Source organism: Symphalangus syndactylus, chromosome 4, assembly GCF_028878055.3.
Source record: "Symphalangus syndactylus isolate Jambi chromosome 4, NHGRI_mSymSyn1-v2.1_pri, whole genome shotgun sequence".
Lineage (NCBI taxonomy): Eukaryota > Metazoa > Chordata > Mammalia > Primates > Hylobatidae > Symphalangus > Symphalangus syndactylus.
This window is the reverse complement of record NC_072426.2, coordinates 51,712,737-51,726,234: the sequence shown is the minus strand read 5'-3', so window position 1 is coordinate 51,726,234 and position 13,498 is coordinate 51,712,737. Positions and strand designations below refer to the sequence as shown.

At 36.5% G+C, this 13,498-nt stretch overlaps 1 protein-coding gene and 1 pseudogene across 16 annotated transcripts in view; both read left to right on the top strand.

Annotated features, from left to right (window-relative positions):
* The window catches only part of AFG2A (AFG2 AAA ATPase homolog A), a 384,876-nt gene that overhangs the window by 85,498 nt on the left and 285,880 nt on the right, over positions 1–13,498 (top strand). For 14 of the 16 annotated variants that reach the window (XM_055274649.2, XM_055274648.2, XM_055274646.2 and 11 more), the window contains one exon: positions 8,521–8,730. The exons of 1 other annotated variant lie outside the window; for it this stretch is intronic. In XM_055274649.2, the coding sequence (XP_055130624.1) occupies positions 8,521–8,730 (210 nt within the window). Of the gene's footprint in view, positions 1–8,520; positions 8,743–13,498 lie in introns of those variants that run through there. One more of the 16 variants, XM_055274655.2, reaches the window with a different exon arrangement.
* Positions 3,982–6,296, top strand: LOC129480648 (coilin-like; annotated as a pseudogene).

Here is a 13,498-nt window from a genome sequence, read left to right as displayed (position 1 = left end):
GTGTTGAAAGATGATATACTTTCTGAAGGTAGGATAGTGAAACAGCTAGCTTTTGAATTCCTCTTCTAGGATTTTATGATTTCATGGTAGTGTTTATCCTTCTCTACAGACTAACTTTTCCCATGACTTCCTATGCTTTAGAACTCTTCTGTGTAATAATAAGCTTTATTTTTTGAGACAGTCTCGCTGTGTCACCCAGACTGGAGTGTAGTGGCATGCTCTTGGCTCACTGCAACCTCCACCTCCCAGGTTCAAGCGATTCTCCTGCCTGAGCCTCTTGAGTAGCTGGGATTACTGGCATACACCACCACGCCCAGCTAATGTTTTTTTTTTTTTGTATTTTTAGTAGAGACGGGATTTCGCCATGTTGGCCAGGCTTTTTAAGCTGATTCATATTTATTTGTGAATTATTATCATAGCCATAGAAAGAATAATCATTTATTTGGCTTTGAGGTACTAAAATCAAAATGCAGAATTGGTTTGCCTTTAGTTTAAAGTGATCAGAACAAAAAAAAAGTGAAGATAATTAAATATTGCTTATGAAATTAAAAATGTAATGGCTTATCTTTTTCAGTAGTCCTCCAGAATATAAACTTTATAATCATCTCTCAGACAGTTAAATAAAGTATCTAGTATTTATTAAATATTTACCACATGCCAGGCAAAGTACAATTAATTTAACGTATACTCTCCTGTTTAATTCTCACAATGATCCTGAGACCTTAGGGTTTATTATCCCCATATTATAGAAGAGGAAAAAGTTCAGAGAGTTGAAGTAAATTACCCAAAGTCACATACTAAGTAGTGGGTCTGAGATTTGAACCCAAGACCATTTTTTTTTACCAAGTTCTAAATTTTAGAAGATATTTACTACATCAAAAAAGTATGAAGTTAAAAAGAATCAGAATGTAAAATTGTGAATATGTTAAACCATACTGATGCACACATGTGTTTGCATTTGGAGAGGCTAGAAGGTCCTACCCCAAAATATTAACAATGGCTACTTTTAGGTATTGGGATACAGATAATTCTTACATCCTTCTTTATAATTTCTTGTAGGCTATACTTCTTATATCTGCTATTCTCATAATCAACAAGGTGGGAATTGCTGCTATTTTTATGTTGTAAAAACTAGACATCTTACATGTATGCAATTGTCTTCACTCTCTCTCTTATTTGAGAGTTGTAAAGCTGTTTTTCAGTAGTTTTTGTATTAATTTGTGTAAAGACAGATATTTTATATATTTAGAGACTATCTCTTTTAGGATACTTTTCTTATTTCTCTTTCTAGATTTCAGATTTTTTGGACATTATCATACTCATCTTTGTGCCCCTACAGTCTCTAGGACAAATCCTGCACATAGAAGACATTTCTTAAAATCGATTGAATTTATTTCATTTGTAAATTTTAACCACAGTACAATAGTTGGAAAGAATAAACGAATTACAGTTGTAATAATAAAGGAAACTTAGGTTAAGAAAATTTCCTAGATTTGTGAATAAGTGATTTCTCTAACTTTGTCACCTAGTTCTACTAGATGAATGGGTGGTTCCCTGACAACGTTGGGCACCCATCAAGGCTTTTTTTGTTCTGTTTTGTTTTTGTTTTTGGCTGAACCTCTTAACTCCCCATCTGCATCATGCTTTTCTTTTTTTCTTGACCACAGCTTCTAGGATCTTAGTTTGCTTCCTTGTCCTCATGCTTTTATATATACATACACACACACACACACACACACACACACACACACACACGCACACAGACACACACAAGAGGATGTATGTCAAATGATAAAAGTAATGCAGTTTCACTGTAGAAAATTTTCATAATACCAAAAATTATGGATAATATAGAAATTGCCTGTATTCCTACTGCTTTAAAAATAACAATTTTTGAAAATGCATATATATGTTTTTTTTTTTTTTTTTTTTTTTGAGACAGACTTTCACTCTTGGCATTCAGGCTGGAGTTCAATGGCGCGATCTCTGCTCACTGTAACCTCCGCCTCCCTGGTTCAAGTGATTCCCCTGCCTCAGCCTCCCGAGTAGCTGACTTTCCAGATGCCTGCCACTATGCCTGACTAATTTTTGTATTTTTAGTAGAGACAGGGTTTCACCACATTGGCCAGGCTGGTCTTGAACTCCTGACCTGTGTGTATGTGTTTTAATTGGGATTATAATGTATTAAAATCTTTTTTTTTATTATTATACTTTAGGTTTTAGGGTACATGTGCACAATGTGCAGGTTTGTTACATATGTATCCATGTGCCATGTTGATTTCCTGCATCCATTAACTCGTCATTTAGCATTAGGTATATCTCCTAATGCTGTCCCTCCCCCCTCCCCCAACCCCACAACAGTCCCCGGAGTGTGATGTTCCCCTTCCTGTGTCCATGAGTTCTCATTGTTCAATTCCCACCTATGAGTGAGAACATGCAGTGTTTGGTTTTTTGTCCTTGCGATAGTTTACTGAGAATGATGTTTTCCAGTTTCATCCATGTCCCTACAAAGGACATGAACTCGTCATTTTTTATGGCTGCATAGTATTCCATGGTGTATATGTGCCACATTTTCTTAATCTTTATATTCTGCCTTTTTATTACATAAGTTTTCAGAAAATATAAAATATCTTCTAAAATTTATTTAATTTCTATATGATTGTCCATTATTCAGGTATTCTATAATTCATTTAATAGTTGTTTTATGTTTAACATTGAGGTTGTTTCTAGGTTATTTTCTGTCATACAGAGTTTTATGCCATGAATCTTTGAAGAAGAAATCTTTTTGTATTTCCTGAACTGTTTTGGGAGGATAGTCTCGGAAGTAATATTACTAGGTAAAAGTGTATGAACTTCTAAAATACATTGCCAAGTACATTTAATAAACATTATGATTTTTTTCTTCCACCAGTGTGTGACAGTGTTGACTCATTGTCTGTCACTGGCCTTGAGAAGTCCATATTTTACTCTTTGCTAATTTTATCAGCTGAAAACAGCTTTTTACTATTTTAATTTGGATGTTTTGGCTTTGATTAGTAGAGAGTTGAGCTTTTTACCCCCACAGTTTGATTTTGCATTTCTTTTTTGTATCATCCATTTCCTCTTATATTCCATACTTGTAACAGTACCTTTCTCAAGCTAGTTATTTGAGCTTTTTTTAAAAAAATTATTTTAATGATTTTTGAAATGGACTCTTCTCTTTGAGCTACTTTTTTTTCTTTTTTTACCTTTTCTCTTTTTAAGATTTTTATTCTTACCTATTAGGAAGACAACAAGGTATATCTAATTACGTGACAAATAGTCTTCACCAAGAAGCCAGAATCTTAAATTTATAGCTCACTATTGCCATCTGAGATATAAATAGAACTTCAGTTACTCTGTTTTGCTTTCCATTAAGTCTACTTCCTTGCTCTTCTTAAACCCCACTACTCCTTCTTTAACGATAGCCCTTCTACCAACACACGGATCTTAATAGACTACAAGAATCACTTGATTGATGTGTTTCATTTACATTTTAGAGAACTTCCATAATAAGTAAAAGCTCTCTCAGTGTGTCTCACAGCGAGATTATCCCACAAAGAAATGTTCCTCTTTGAGCATTTTCTTATATTTCTTCCTGTCTTCAAAATAAGTCAGGTCGTTTAATTTATTTTAATCTTTTCTGTTAAATGCCAGTAGCACAAAGTCTCAATATAGTCAGCAGTCCTAAACAGCCCAGGAGAGGGGACCTCTATAATAATGAAATGCCTGTAGAATATATATTTATTATGGTTGGAGATTCCTAAATTGAGAGAAGGAACTTCCTCCACCAGTTAGTAATGAAATGCAGAAGTGAAACTGAGTATCCTATACCTATAGTATTTAGTTCTAACTCTTTCTTCACCATTGTCACTAGGAGAGTTGGGATGCAAAAACATCTTGAGAGTTGCTTATTTTACTAAATTATTTACCTTTTCCACACAGGCCTTGATAGTCATATAAATTCAGTCTTGCTCAGAGTTGTCCAATCTTTTGGCTTCTCTTGTCCACATTGGAAGAATTATCGTCTCGGGCCACACATAAAATATACTAACATTGGCTCCAAGCAAGATGGCAGCCTCCGAGCCGGTTAGGCTACTGCTTCAATATGATTACCCGCCACCAGCTACCCTGCACTGTACGGCCTTCCTGGCTTCTGGTTGACTTGAACAGATGCCGAGTTGTCACAGATCTCATTAGTTTCATCTGCCAGTGCTTCGGCTTCGGTTCTGGGGGCCCTCCGAGGCCTCTACCTGGAGCAGGGGTTCCTGCCCCCCACTGAGAGCGCACGCCTGATGAGAGACAATGACTGCCTCAGAGTTAAATTAGAAGAGAGAGGAGTTGCTGAGAATTCTGTAGTCATCAGTAATGGTGACAGTACTCATTTATCACTTAGAAAAGCAAAGAAGCGGGCATTTAAGTTAGAGGAGGATGAAGAAACTAAACCAGATTACAAATATTCAAAGAAGCATTGGAAGAGGCGAGAGGACAATAACAATAATGAGAAGGTCTTGGATCTAGAACGAAAAGCACTCGCAGATCAGACTGTAAGCAAAAAAAAAAAAAAAAGAAAAAATAAAGCAACCTGTGGCACAATGGGTGATGATAACGAAGAGACCAAAAAAAAAAAAAAAAAAAAATCACCAAAGAAAAAGGAGAAATGTGAATATGAAAAAAAGGCCAGGAATCCCAAGTCCCCTAAAATACAGGCAGTAAAAGACTGGGCCAATTAGAGATGTAGTTCTCCAAAAGGTTCTGCTAGAAACAGCCTTGTTAAAACCAAAAGGAAAGGTGGTGTAAGCGTTTGCTCAAACGAGAGTCCCAGTTCCTCCTCTGAGTCTGAGTCTTGTCATGAATCAATCAGTGATGGTCCCAGCAAAGTCACTTTGGAGGCCAGAAATTCCTCAGAGAAATTACCAACTAAGTAATCAAAGGAAAGACCCTCTACCAAAAGTACAACTGCAGACAAACTGGCTACAAAACCTGGCTTTAGCCTTAACCCCCAGCAAGGGCAAGACCTCTGGAACGTCATCTTCTAGTTCAAATTCTGGTTCAGAGTCAGATGACGAATGCTTGATGTCATCGAGCACCCTAGAGTGTGCTGTGGGTTTCTAAAAGACAGTAGGCCTTTTTGCAGGAAGAGGTTGTCCAGGCCCTGGGCTGTCATCGCAGACTGCAAGTACTGCTGGATGGAAGCCTTCTGGCTTAAATGGTGGCAGACAGGCTCCTGGTCCTTCTCTCAGTGTGTCTTTCCCCAGTTTAGGAAGAGGATGGGATAGAGGAGAGAACCTTTTTTGTTGGAAGGGAGCTAGGGGACGGGGCATGTGGGGGAGAGGTCAAGGACGAGGGCATCCTGTTTCCTGTGTTGTAAATAGAAGCACTGACAGCCAGAGACAACAGCAATTAAATGAAGTGGTAACAAATTCATCTGCTGTTTTCCAGAATCCGGTAGAGATACACTAGAAGGACTGTATAGTCTGTTACTGCTGTTAGCAGTTGCCCCTAAAGGTGGAGAAAAGATTGCATTTAATCTTTGGAACCAACATCCAGTTACACTCTCCTGATGTCTCTGATTGCAAGGAAAAATATTAAGCTACAATCCAGAGATAGAGCAAGTAGATCCAGAAATTCTTTCATCCTTACCTGCCTTGAGAGAACCTGGGAAATTTGATTTGGTTTATCACAATGAAAATGGAACCAACGTAGTGGAGTTCGCTGTGATGGAGGAGAGAAAGATCACCATATTTTGGGGAGAGTTGATTGATCCAAGACTGATTATTGAATCTCCGAGTAACACATCAAGTACAAAACCTGTCTGAATATGACCGCTCCATCTTATAGTTTATGAATGTCTTGTTTGTGAAAGTGACTATAACTTGAACTTTTTTGTTAAGAGGATTTGAAAGTTGTATGGGTTTTTTTGTTATCTTCACTTTACTGCATAGGAAACAATCTACGTCATCATTTAAAATGACGTGGGTGTTGGTTTTGTAGACCTTTGGTTTTTTTGTCAGGTTCAATTTCAGTTAACAAAATGTAAAACATGACATTCCCTGCAGACATTGTTGTATACCAATATGTATGGTTTCTTCTCGTTTTTAAAAGTTTTTGACCATCAAGCAGCAGTTGTCAGTAGGAGTTTATAATACCAAGAATGTGCTGCATGTCTTGTCTCAGTAAGTTTTAAGTAACATTTAAAAATATTAAAGCATGTTACTTGACCTAATTTTATAGCATTTGAGTTGTCCCATTAAATGGAGCATCTCGTAAATTTCAAGTATTTTATACTTGCAATTGTTAAGAGTTACAAGGTAGTTGGATTTGTCACAGACAATGAGTTAAGGAATCCTTTCACGTTTTCCCAACTTTAAGATTAAGGATTCTCAGGGCCCTGTGTAGAGCAGTAAAAATAAGACTTCGTGTGTGTGTGTGTGTGTGTGTGTGTGTGTGTGTGTGTCTGTCTGTCTGGAGGAGAATTGGTGTTGTATTTGGGTGAGAGGGTTGGCTGTGAGCTTCAAACCAGGAAATGTGTCATCTTGCCAAGCACCTGGCTGAGTGTGCTGGAGTGAGAATTTGAGCAGAAACTTCCTTTTCTGTTATTATTTGCTACAAAGCTTAAGTGGCCAAATATATACTGTGAAAATTGGTTTCTTTTAACAAAAGATCAGATCCCTTCTTCAATTGTACACACTTTTAAATAAAATCGTATTGAACTAAAAAAAATACTAGCATAAACAATAGGTGATGAGCTAAAAAAAATTGCAAAAAAATCTCATAATATTTTAACAAACTTTACCAATTCGTGTTGGGCTGCAGGTTGGCCAAGCTTGGTTTAGCTTAAGTTTTATGGATTACTTGTACAATAGAATTGAGTTGATTTCTATGGTATTTTGAAGAGTGTGAAAGTGGTTTTTTAAATTTGTACTGTACTTAACGTTATAAAGCAATATGAGTAATATGTTTTATGTGTGAGACCTTACGTGCTCTAAGAAATACTTTTGTTAAGGATCTATATTTATGGTGGAGTATTCATTACAACATGGGGTCTATACATAGTTGTAAAGAAATTAAGGATAGAGAATGCATCAGTCGGGCCCCAATCTTTCCATTCATATGGATTGATTAGTCATCACATAGTCCATATTTTTCTACTATATTCAAGTCCCAGTTGACACCTTATGCATCATATTCCTTAGTTCCCAAACATGTCCCTTATTTCTTTTCATGTAACTTTTAATTACTCATTTGTCCGAGTCTGAATCCTGAATATTACCCTTGATTCCATTTTGTTTCACCACCCCTCTCCAAGTGTAGCTTAAAGTTTTTCCTGTTTCTTTTTCTACTCCCAGAACCCACAATTATAGCTCTGAAGTATCTTTCCAGTGAGTTTTCAGTATCTGCATGTGTTTCCTCTAGCTCAAGGTGTGTTTTTTTTTCTGATATTTATGTGATTAATTGATTTCTCTAATGAATATTGTCAGAGAAATCTTCCAGAAGGACATTTCAGACCATATTGCTTTCTAGATTAAAAAACCTCCAAAGACTTCCAAGTATGTACCAAGAGTTCTCTTGAATTCCTTCATCTGGTCTTCAGGGCCCTATGCTATGATTTCAACTTTTCTTTATTTCCCTCCCTCAAATATTTTTTCTCTTATCCTTTTTATACTTCTTTCCTTCTGAGCTTTCTGTCATTTTTTGGCCTGTACCTAGCCATTTCCCTGTTATCGCATTTCCAAATCTCATCTATCCTTCAAGAGTTGGCTTTTAGGTTTGTCTTCCAGCTAGAAGTAATCTTTTTTTCCTGGGAACTCCCAGAAGCCTTTTCTGTTTGTTATTGTACTTAGTATCCTTTCTGTTGAACTGTGGTTGTTCATGGTTACTGGTTGTTAAAGTTGGTTCTTTAACACATGGATTCCTGTCTCATTATTCTATTTCTTGTGTACGTTTTCTGGTACACGTATATTCTTAAGACATATAAAAAGCTGTCTTGTTCTGGGGATATTTCTTAGTTGAGAAAAATAAAACCTTGGGGATACTTTATATGCCAAAGATAAAAATGATTGTGTGTCCTATAAAGATGTACAAAAATATGCTTGGAAGTAGTTTTGCTAAAAAAGAGGTATAAGAAATTAGATATATAGATGAGACCTTGGATGACTTGACTCAAACCACTTTCAGACAGATGAAACCGAACTTCTGAATCTTTCTAGAAGGTAAGATTTTATGATATGTTCAATCATTTAAACAGTTATTTATATGAGACTTACAAGCAGAATTTTTTTTTTTTTTAGTATTTTTACAATATGCAGTTCACATTTTATGTACTCCTAATTTACTTCTTGATATTCTTGGAATTTTTTAAAGGATTTTCCTGATTCTTAAATGATTCTATTCTTTTTTGCACTTCTTCTGTTAATGATATGTTTTTTGTTTTTTTGTTTTTTTTTTTTAGTTCTGTTTGTCCTGGCAAAACTTACATTTGGAAAATGTTCTATTTTTCAGGTATCCTGGTCAGATATAGGAGGACTGGAAAATGTCAAACTGAAGTTGAAACAGGCTGTGGAATGGCCCTTAAAACATCCAGAGTCTTTCATTCGAATGGGTATTCAGCCACCTAAAGGAGTTCTTCTGTATGGGCCACCTGGGTGCTCTAAAACAATGATAGCAAAGGCTTTGGCCAATGAGAGTGGACTGAATTTTCTAGCTATAAAGGTAGGATGTTAAATTTTCTAATCGCTACTCTCTCTCAGCCTCCCCTGACGCCCATCCTCTGACTCCTACCTTTAGGAGAACGAATAAAGGCATCTTAAGGAGCGGTGATTCTTTTTTTTTTGTTTGATGTGGATGGCAATATAATATAGGGGAGATGAGTGATAAGAAATAAATTCGTGCATGTAATCAGCAAATCATGGTAGACATTGAGAAGACTGCTTTATTTAGTTTCTTGATTCTGATATTTCTTATATCCACGTGTAACAGAAACTAATCTTTTTTTTTGTTTGTTTCTACATTTTTAATTATAGACTTTTGCTTAACCAGGACTTAAAGATAAACATGACAGTGAATTCAATATTTACATACCTAGAATTTTCAAATGAACAAGACACTTGTTATAGTACACTAAATTCTTTAAAAATACTTTTCCAGTCAGGAAGTATATGTGCATCGTTTTTATTCTGAACCACACACACGTTTTATTTGTTCATTGCTTTGCCCCCATTAACTGGGATAGATAATCTTTCATGATGAGTAGTTGTACACTTACTTTAGGACCAGATATTAATTTTATGTAACATTATGATATATCCAGATACTTAATCCACACATATAAAACCGTAAATCCATTTCTGTGGACTGTATCACAAAAATATATACCTAAATAGATTAACTATCAATTCATTTCAGAAAAGGCACATGATCATCTGTTTTGATATTACCAGGGAATTTTTTGCATAACAGAATGCATTTTCTTTTTTCTTTCTTTCTTTTTTTTTTTTTTTTTTTAAATGGAGTCTCACTCTGTCGCCCAGGCTGGAGTGCAGTAGCGTGATCTTGGCTCACTGCAAGCTCCGCCTCCTGGGTTCACGCCATTCTCCTGCTTCAGCCTCCCAAGTAGCTGCGACTACAGGCGCCCGGTTAATTTTTTGTATTTTTAGTAGAGACGGGTTTCACTGTGGTCTCGATCTCCTGACCTCGTGATCCGCCTGCCTCGGCCTCCCAAAGTGCTGGGATTACAGGCGTGAGCCACTGCGCCCGGCCCAGAATGCGTTTTCTACCTTAGAACATTGAAATCATTGGCAATTTGAAAGTATAAAACTTCAGAGTAGTTTGTCAACTTTTGGCTTTACTTAAGATTTATATAGAATGATACTTAGGTGTGATTAAGCTGTTTGTTCTTTAAGAGTCAATATCTTCAACATATTTTTTATTTTCTGGAAGATATTGGAGAGTAAAGATGGGGGAGGAGACCATTTACAGCATGATCACCTATGGGGAATCACAACTACAGTTTTAAAGGTTTCAGGTTTATTTGTTGTTTTTTTGAGACACGGTCTCACTCTATGGCCCAGGCTGAAGTATAGTCGTGTGATTATAGCTCACTGTAACCTCAAATTCCTGGGCTCAAGCTATCCTTCTGCCTCAGCCTCCTGAGCAGCTAGGACTACAGGTGTGAGCCATCACACCAGCTAACTTTTTAACATTTTTGTAGAGACAGGGTCTCACTGTGTTGCTCAGGCTGGTCTCAAACTCCTGGCCTCAAGCAGCCCTCCCGCCTTACCCTCCCAAAGTGCTGGGATTATAGGAGTGAGCTGCTACACACTGCAAAGGTTGCGGTTTTAAGAGTTGAAGTACTGAGTGATTTTGAAATTTCCCAGGACATCTTGATTTCTCCGTGGTCCTTGTCCTTTTATCATGTGGTAATGGGGATGGCTGTGTTTACTGGCATTTTCTAGTCTTTTTACTCTCATCTCCATTTTTCTGTTCTTACCTTGTATATTCTACGATTGTATATTCATAGTATTAGAATTTTTCTTGTCTACTGGAAATCTAAAACTTATTTGAGAACCTGTGAGCCAAGTCCTCATCAAATAAGTTTTAGAGTTAACTCTTTTTTTTTTCTATTATTATACTTTAAGTTTTAGGGTACATGTGCACAATGTGCAGGTTTGTTACATATGTATACATGTGCCGTGTTGGTGTGCTGCACCCATTAACTCGTCATTTAGCATTAGGTATATCTCCTAATGCTGTCCCTCCCCCCTCCCCCCACCCCACAACAGTCCGCGGTGTGTGATGTTCCCCTCCTGTGTCCATGTGTTCTCATTGTTCAATTCCCACCTATGAGTGAGAACATGCAGTGTTTGGTTTTTTGTCCTTGCGATAGTTTGCTGAGAATGATGATTTCCGGCTTCATCCATGTCCCTACAAAGGACACGAACTCATCATTTTTTATGGCTGCATAGTATTCCATGGTGTATATGTGCCACATTTTCTTAATCCAGTCTATCATTGTTGGACATTTGGGTTGGTTCCAGATCTTTGCTATTGTGAATAGTGCCGCACTAAACATACGTGCGCATGTGTCTTTATAGAAGCATGATTTATAATCCTTTGGGTATATACCCAGTAATGGGATGGCTGGGTCAAATGGTATTTCCAGTTCTAGATCCCTGAGGAATCACCACACTGACTTCCACAATGGTTGAACTAGTTTATAGTCCCACCAACAGCGTAAAGGTGTGCCTATTTCTCCACATCCTCTCCAGCACCTGTTGTTTTAGACTTAACTCTTAAGAGCACACTTACTTTCTTACAAACTGGTATCTTACTTTTTTTGTGATCTAGGGTAATAATTTTAGATACTACTAAGACTGCTTTCTGGACTATCCTAGAATTACTTAGAAATATATTTATTATCTTTTTTGAACATAAACATTTCATAACCTTAGACAATTTCACTTTTAGTCTTTTTTTCACTATGAGGAAATTGTAAATGATTCTTTGAAAGGTTTAACTTTGTACACTGCTGTGTAAAATAACCAGGCACACATTCATTTATTTGAGCTTTTTCATTAGATTTTTAGGTCACAGACAGAAAAGCCACATGATGTTAACAAATTATCTTAATCAATTGAGTTCATAACTCAGAGATTATTTTTTTTTTTTCTTTTTTCTTTTTTATTTTTTTATTTTTTATTTATTTATTTATTTTTTTCTTTTTTTTTTATTATACTTTAGGGTTTTAGGGTACATGTGCACAATGTGCAGTTTTGTTACATATGTATCCATGTGCCATGTTGATTTCCTGCACCCATTAACTCGTCATTTAGCATTAGGTGTATCTCCTAATGCTGTCCCTCCCCCCTCCCCCCACCCCACAACAGTCCCCGGAGTGTGATGTTCCCCTTCCTGTGTCCATGAGTTCTCATTGTTCAATTCCCACCTATGCATAACTCAGAGATTATTACATGTCCTAGTTACTAATTTTTATTTAGTGTGGATTTTTATTCAGTTTAGAATTTAGTGTAGTTTGACAATATTATTCAGTTTTTGAATCTGTATGGAGGATATACTTAATGAATGATGGGTTTTTATTTTTCAAATTGAATATCCCTTATCAAAATGCTTTGGACCCGAAGTGTTTAGATTTTTAATTTTTTTGCATTTTGAAATATTTGCATTATACTTCCCAGTTGAGCATCCCTAATCTGAAAATTTGAAATCTAAAATGCTAAAATGGGCATCTTCTTTGAGTGTCATGTTGGAGCTCAAAACGTTTTGAATTTTGGAGCATTTTGGATTTTTAGATTTAGGGATATTCAACATGTACTATTTGTTCAACTCTCCTATAGGTTTAAAATTTTTTTTAATACAAAGTTGGGAATATGAAAATAATTTGCCTTCTACTAGCATTTTCATTGGTCCTTGTATTTTCATCTATTCAATGTTTGTGAGGAAAATTTTAAAGCAGCAATACCATACAGCTTATGTATAAGAAAATGGAGCCAAAGAAGTTGAGAATTCATATTCTGTTCTCTTTTTTTTTTGAGACAGAATCTTGTTCTATCACCCAGGCTGGAGTGCAGTGGCACAATCTCAGCTCACCGTAGTCCCCACCTCCCGGGTTCAAGAGATTCTTGTGCCTCAGCCTCCCAAGTAGCTGGGATTACAGGCGTGCACCACCACGCCCAGCTAATTTTTTGTATTTTTAGTAGAGACGGGGTTTCACCATGTTGCCCAGGCTGGTCTTGAACTCCTGAGCTCAGGCAATTTGCCTGCCTCACCCTCCTAAAGTGCTAGGATTACAGGCATGAGTTACTGCACCTGGCCCTGTTCTCTTTAATTTTAACTTCCTGTTTAAAAAACTTGGCAACTTTTGTTCAACCTACATGTTTGGTTTCAGCCTATATATTTGTTTTTTACAAGATTTAAGTGTTACAAGTTAGTTTGAAATTTTGAAATAACAAATATTACACATTTTGAAAGTGATCAGAAAAAGTAGACATACAGTACAATTCTCTAGCTAGTTAGGAAACACAAGTATTTTAAATAGATTGAAAGGAAAAACTCCCTATCACTTTTCACAATGGTAGTTACTTTTAATCTTCAAGATATTTTGATAGATTTACACTTCTTCCTCTAAGTTTATGAAAGAAACTTTTAGCTTCCTCTGTGCATCTTTTCTGAACAGGGATTGAAAGATATGTACTGTACTCAGGGTGGAGACTTCACCTTGGCTTGTGTGGGCTCTTAATGCCCTCTAGCATATGTATGTGTTTTTGTGTAGATTGTGACATTTGATATATTGTGTAAGTTTAGTTTGTTATCTGGGCCAATTATGTAAAATACTTTCCAGTTGAAATTTCCTCTCTGCTTCTCTCTTGCTTTTGTGCTACAGTAGATTAATTGCCCTGGGATAGCTGCATTGCTTTACTATGTGAAGAACTGTCACTAATTCTGCAAGAAATATGGTTAGGTC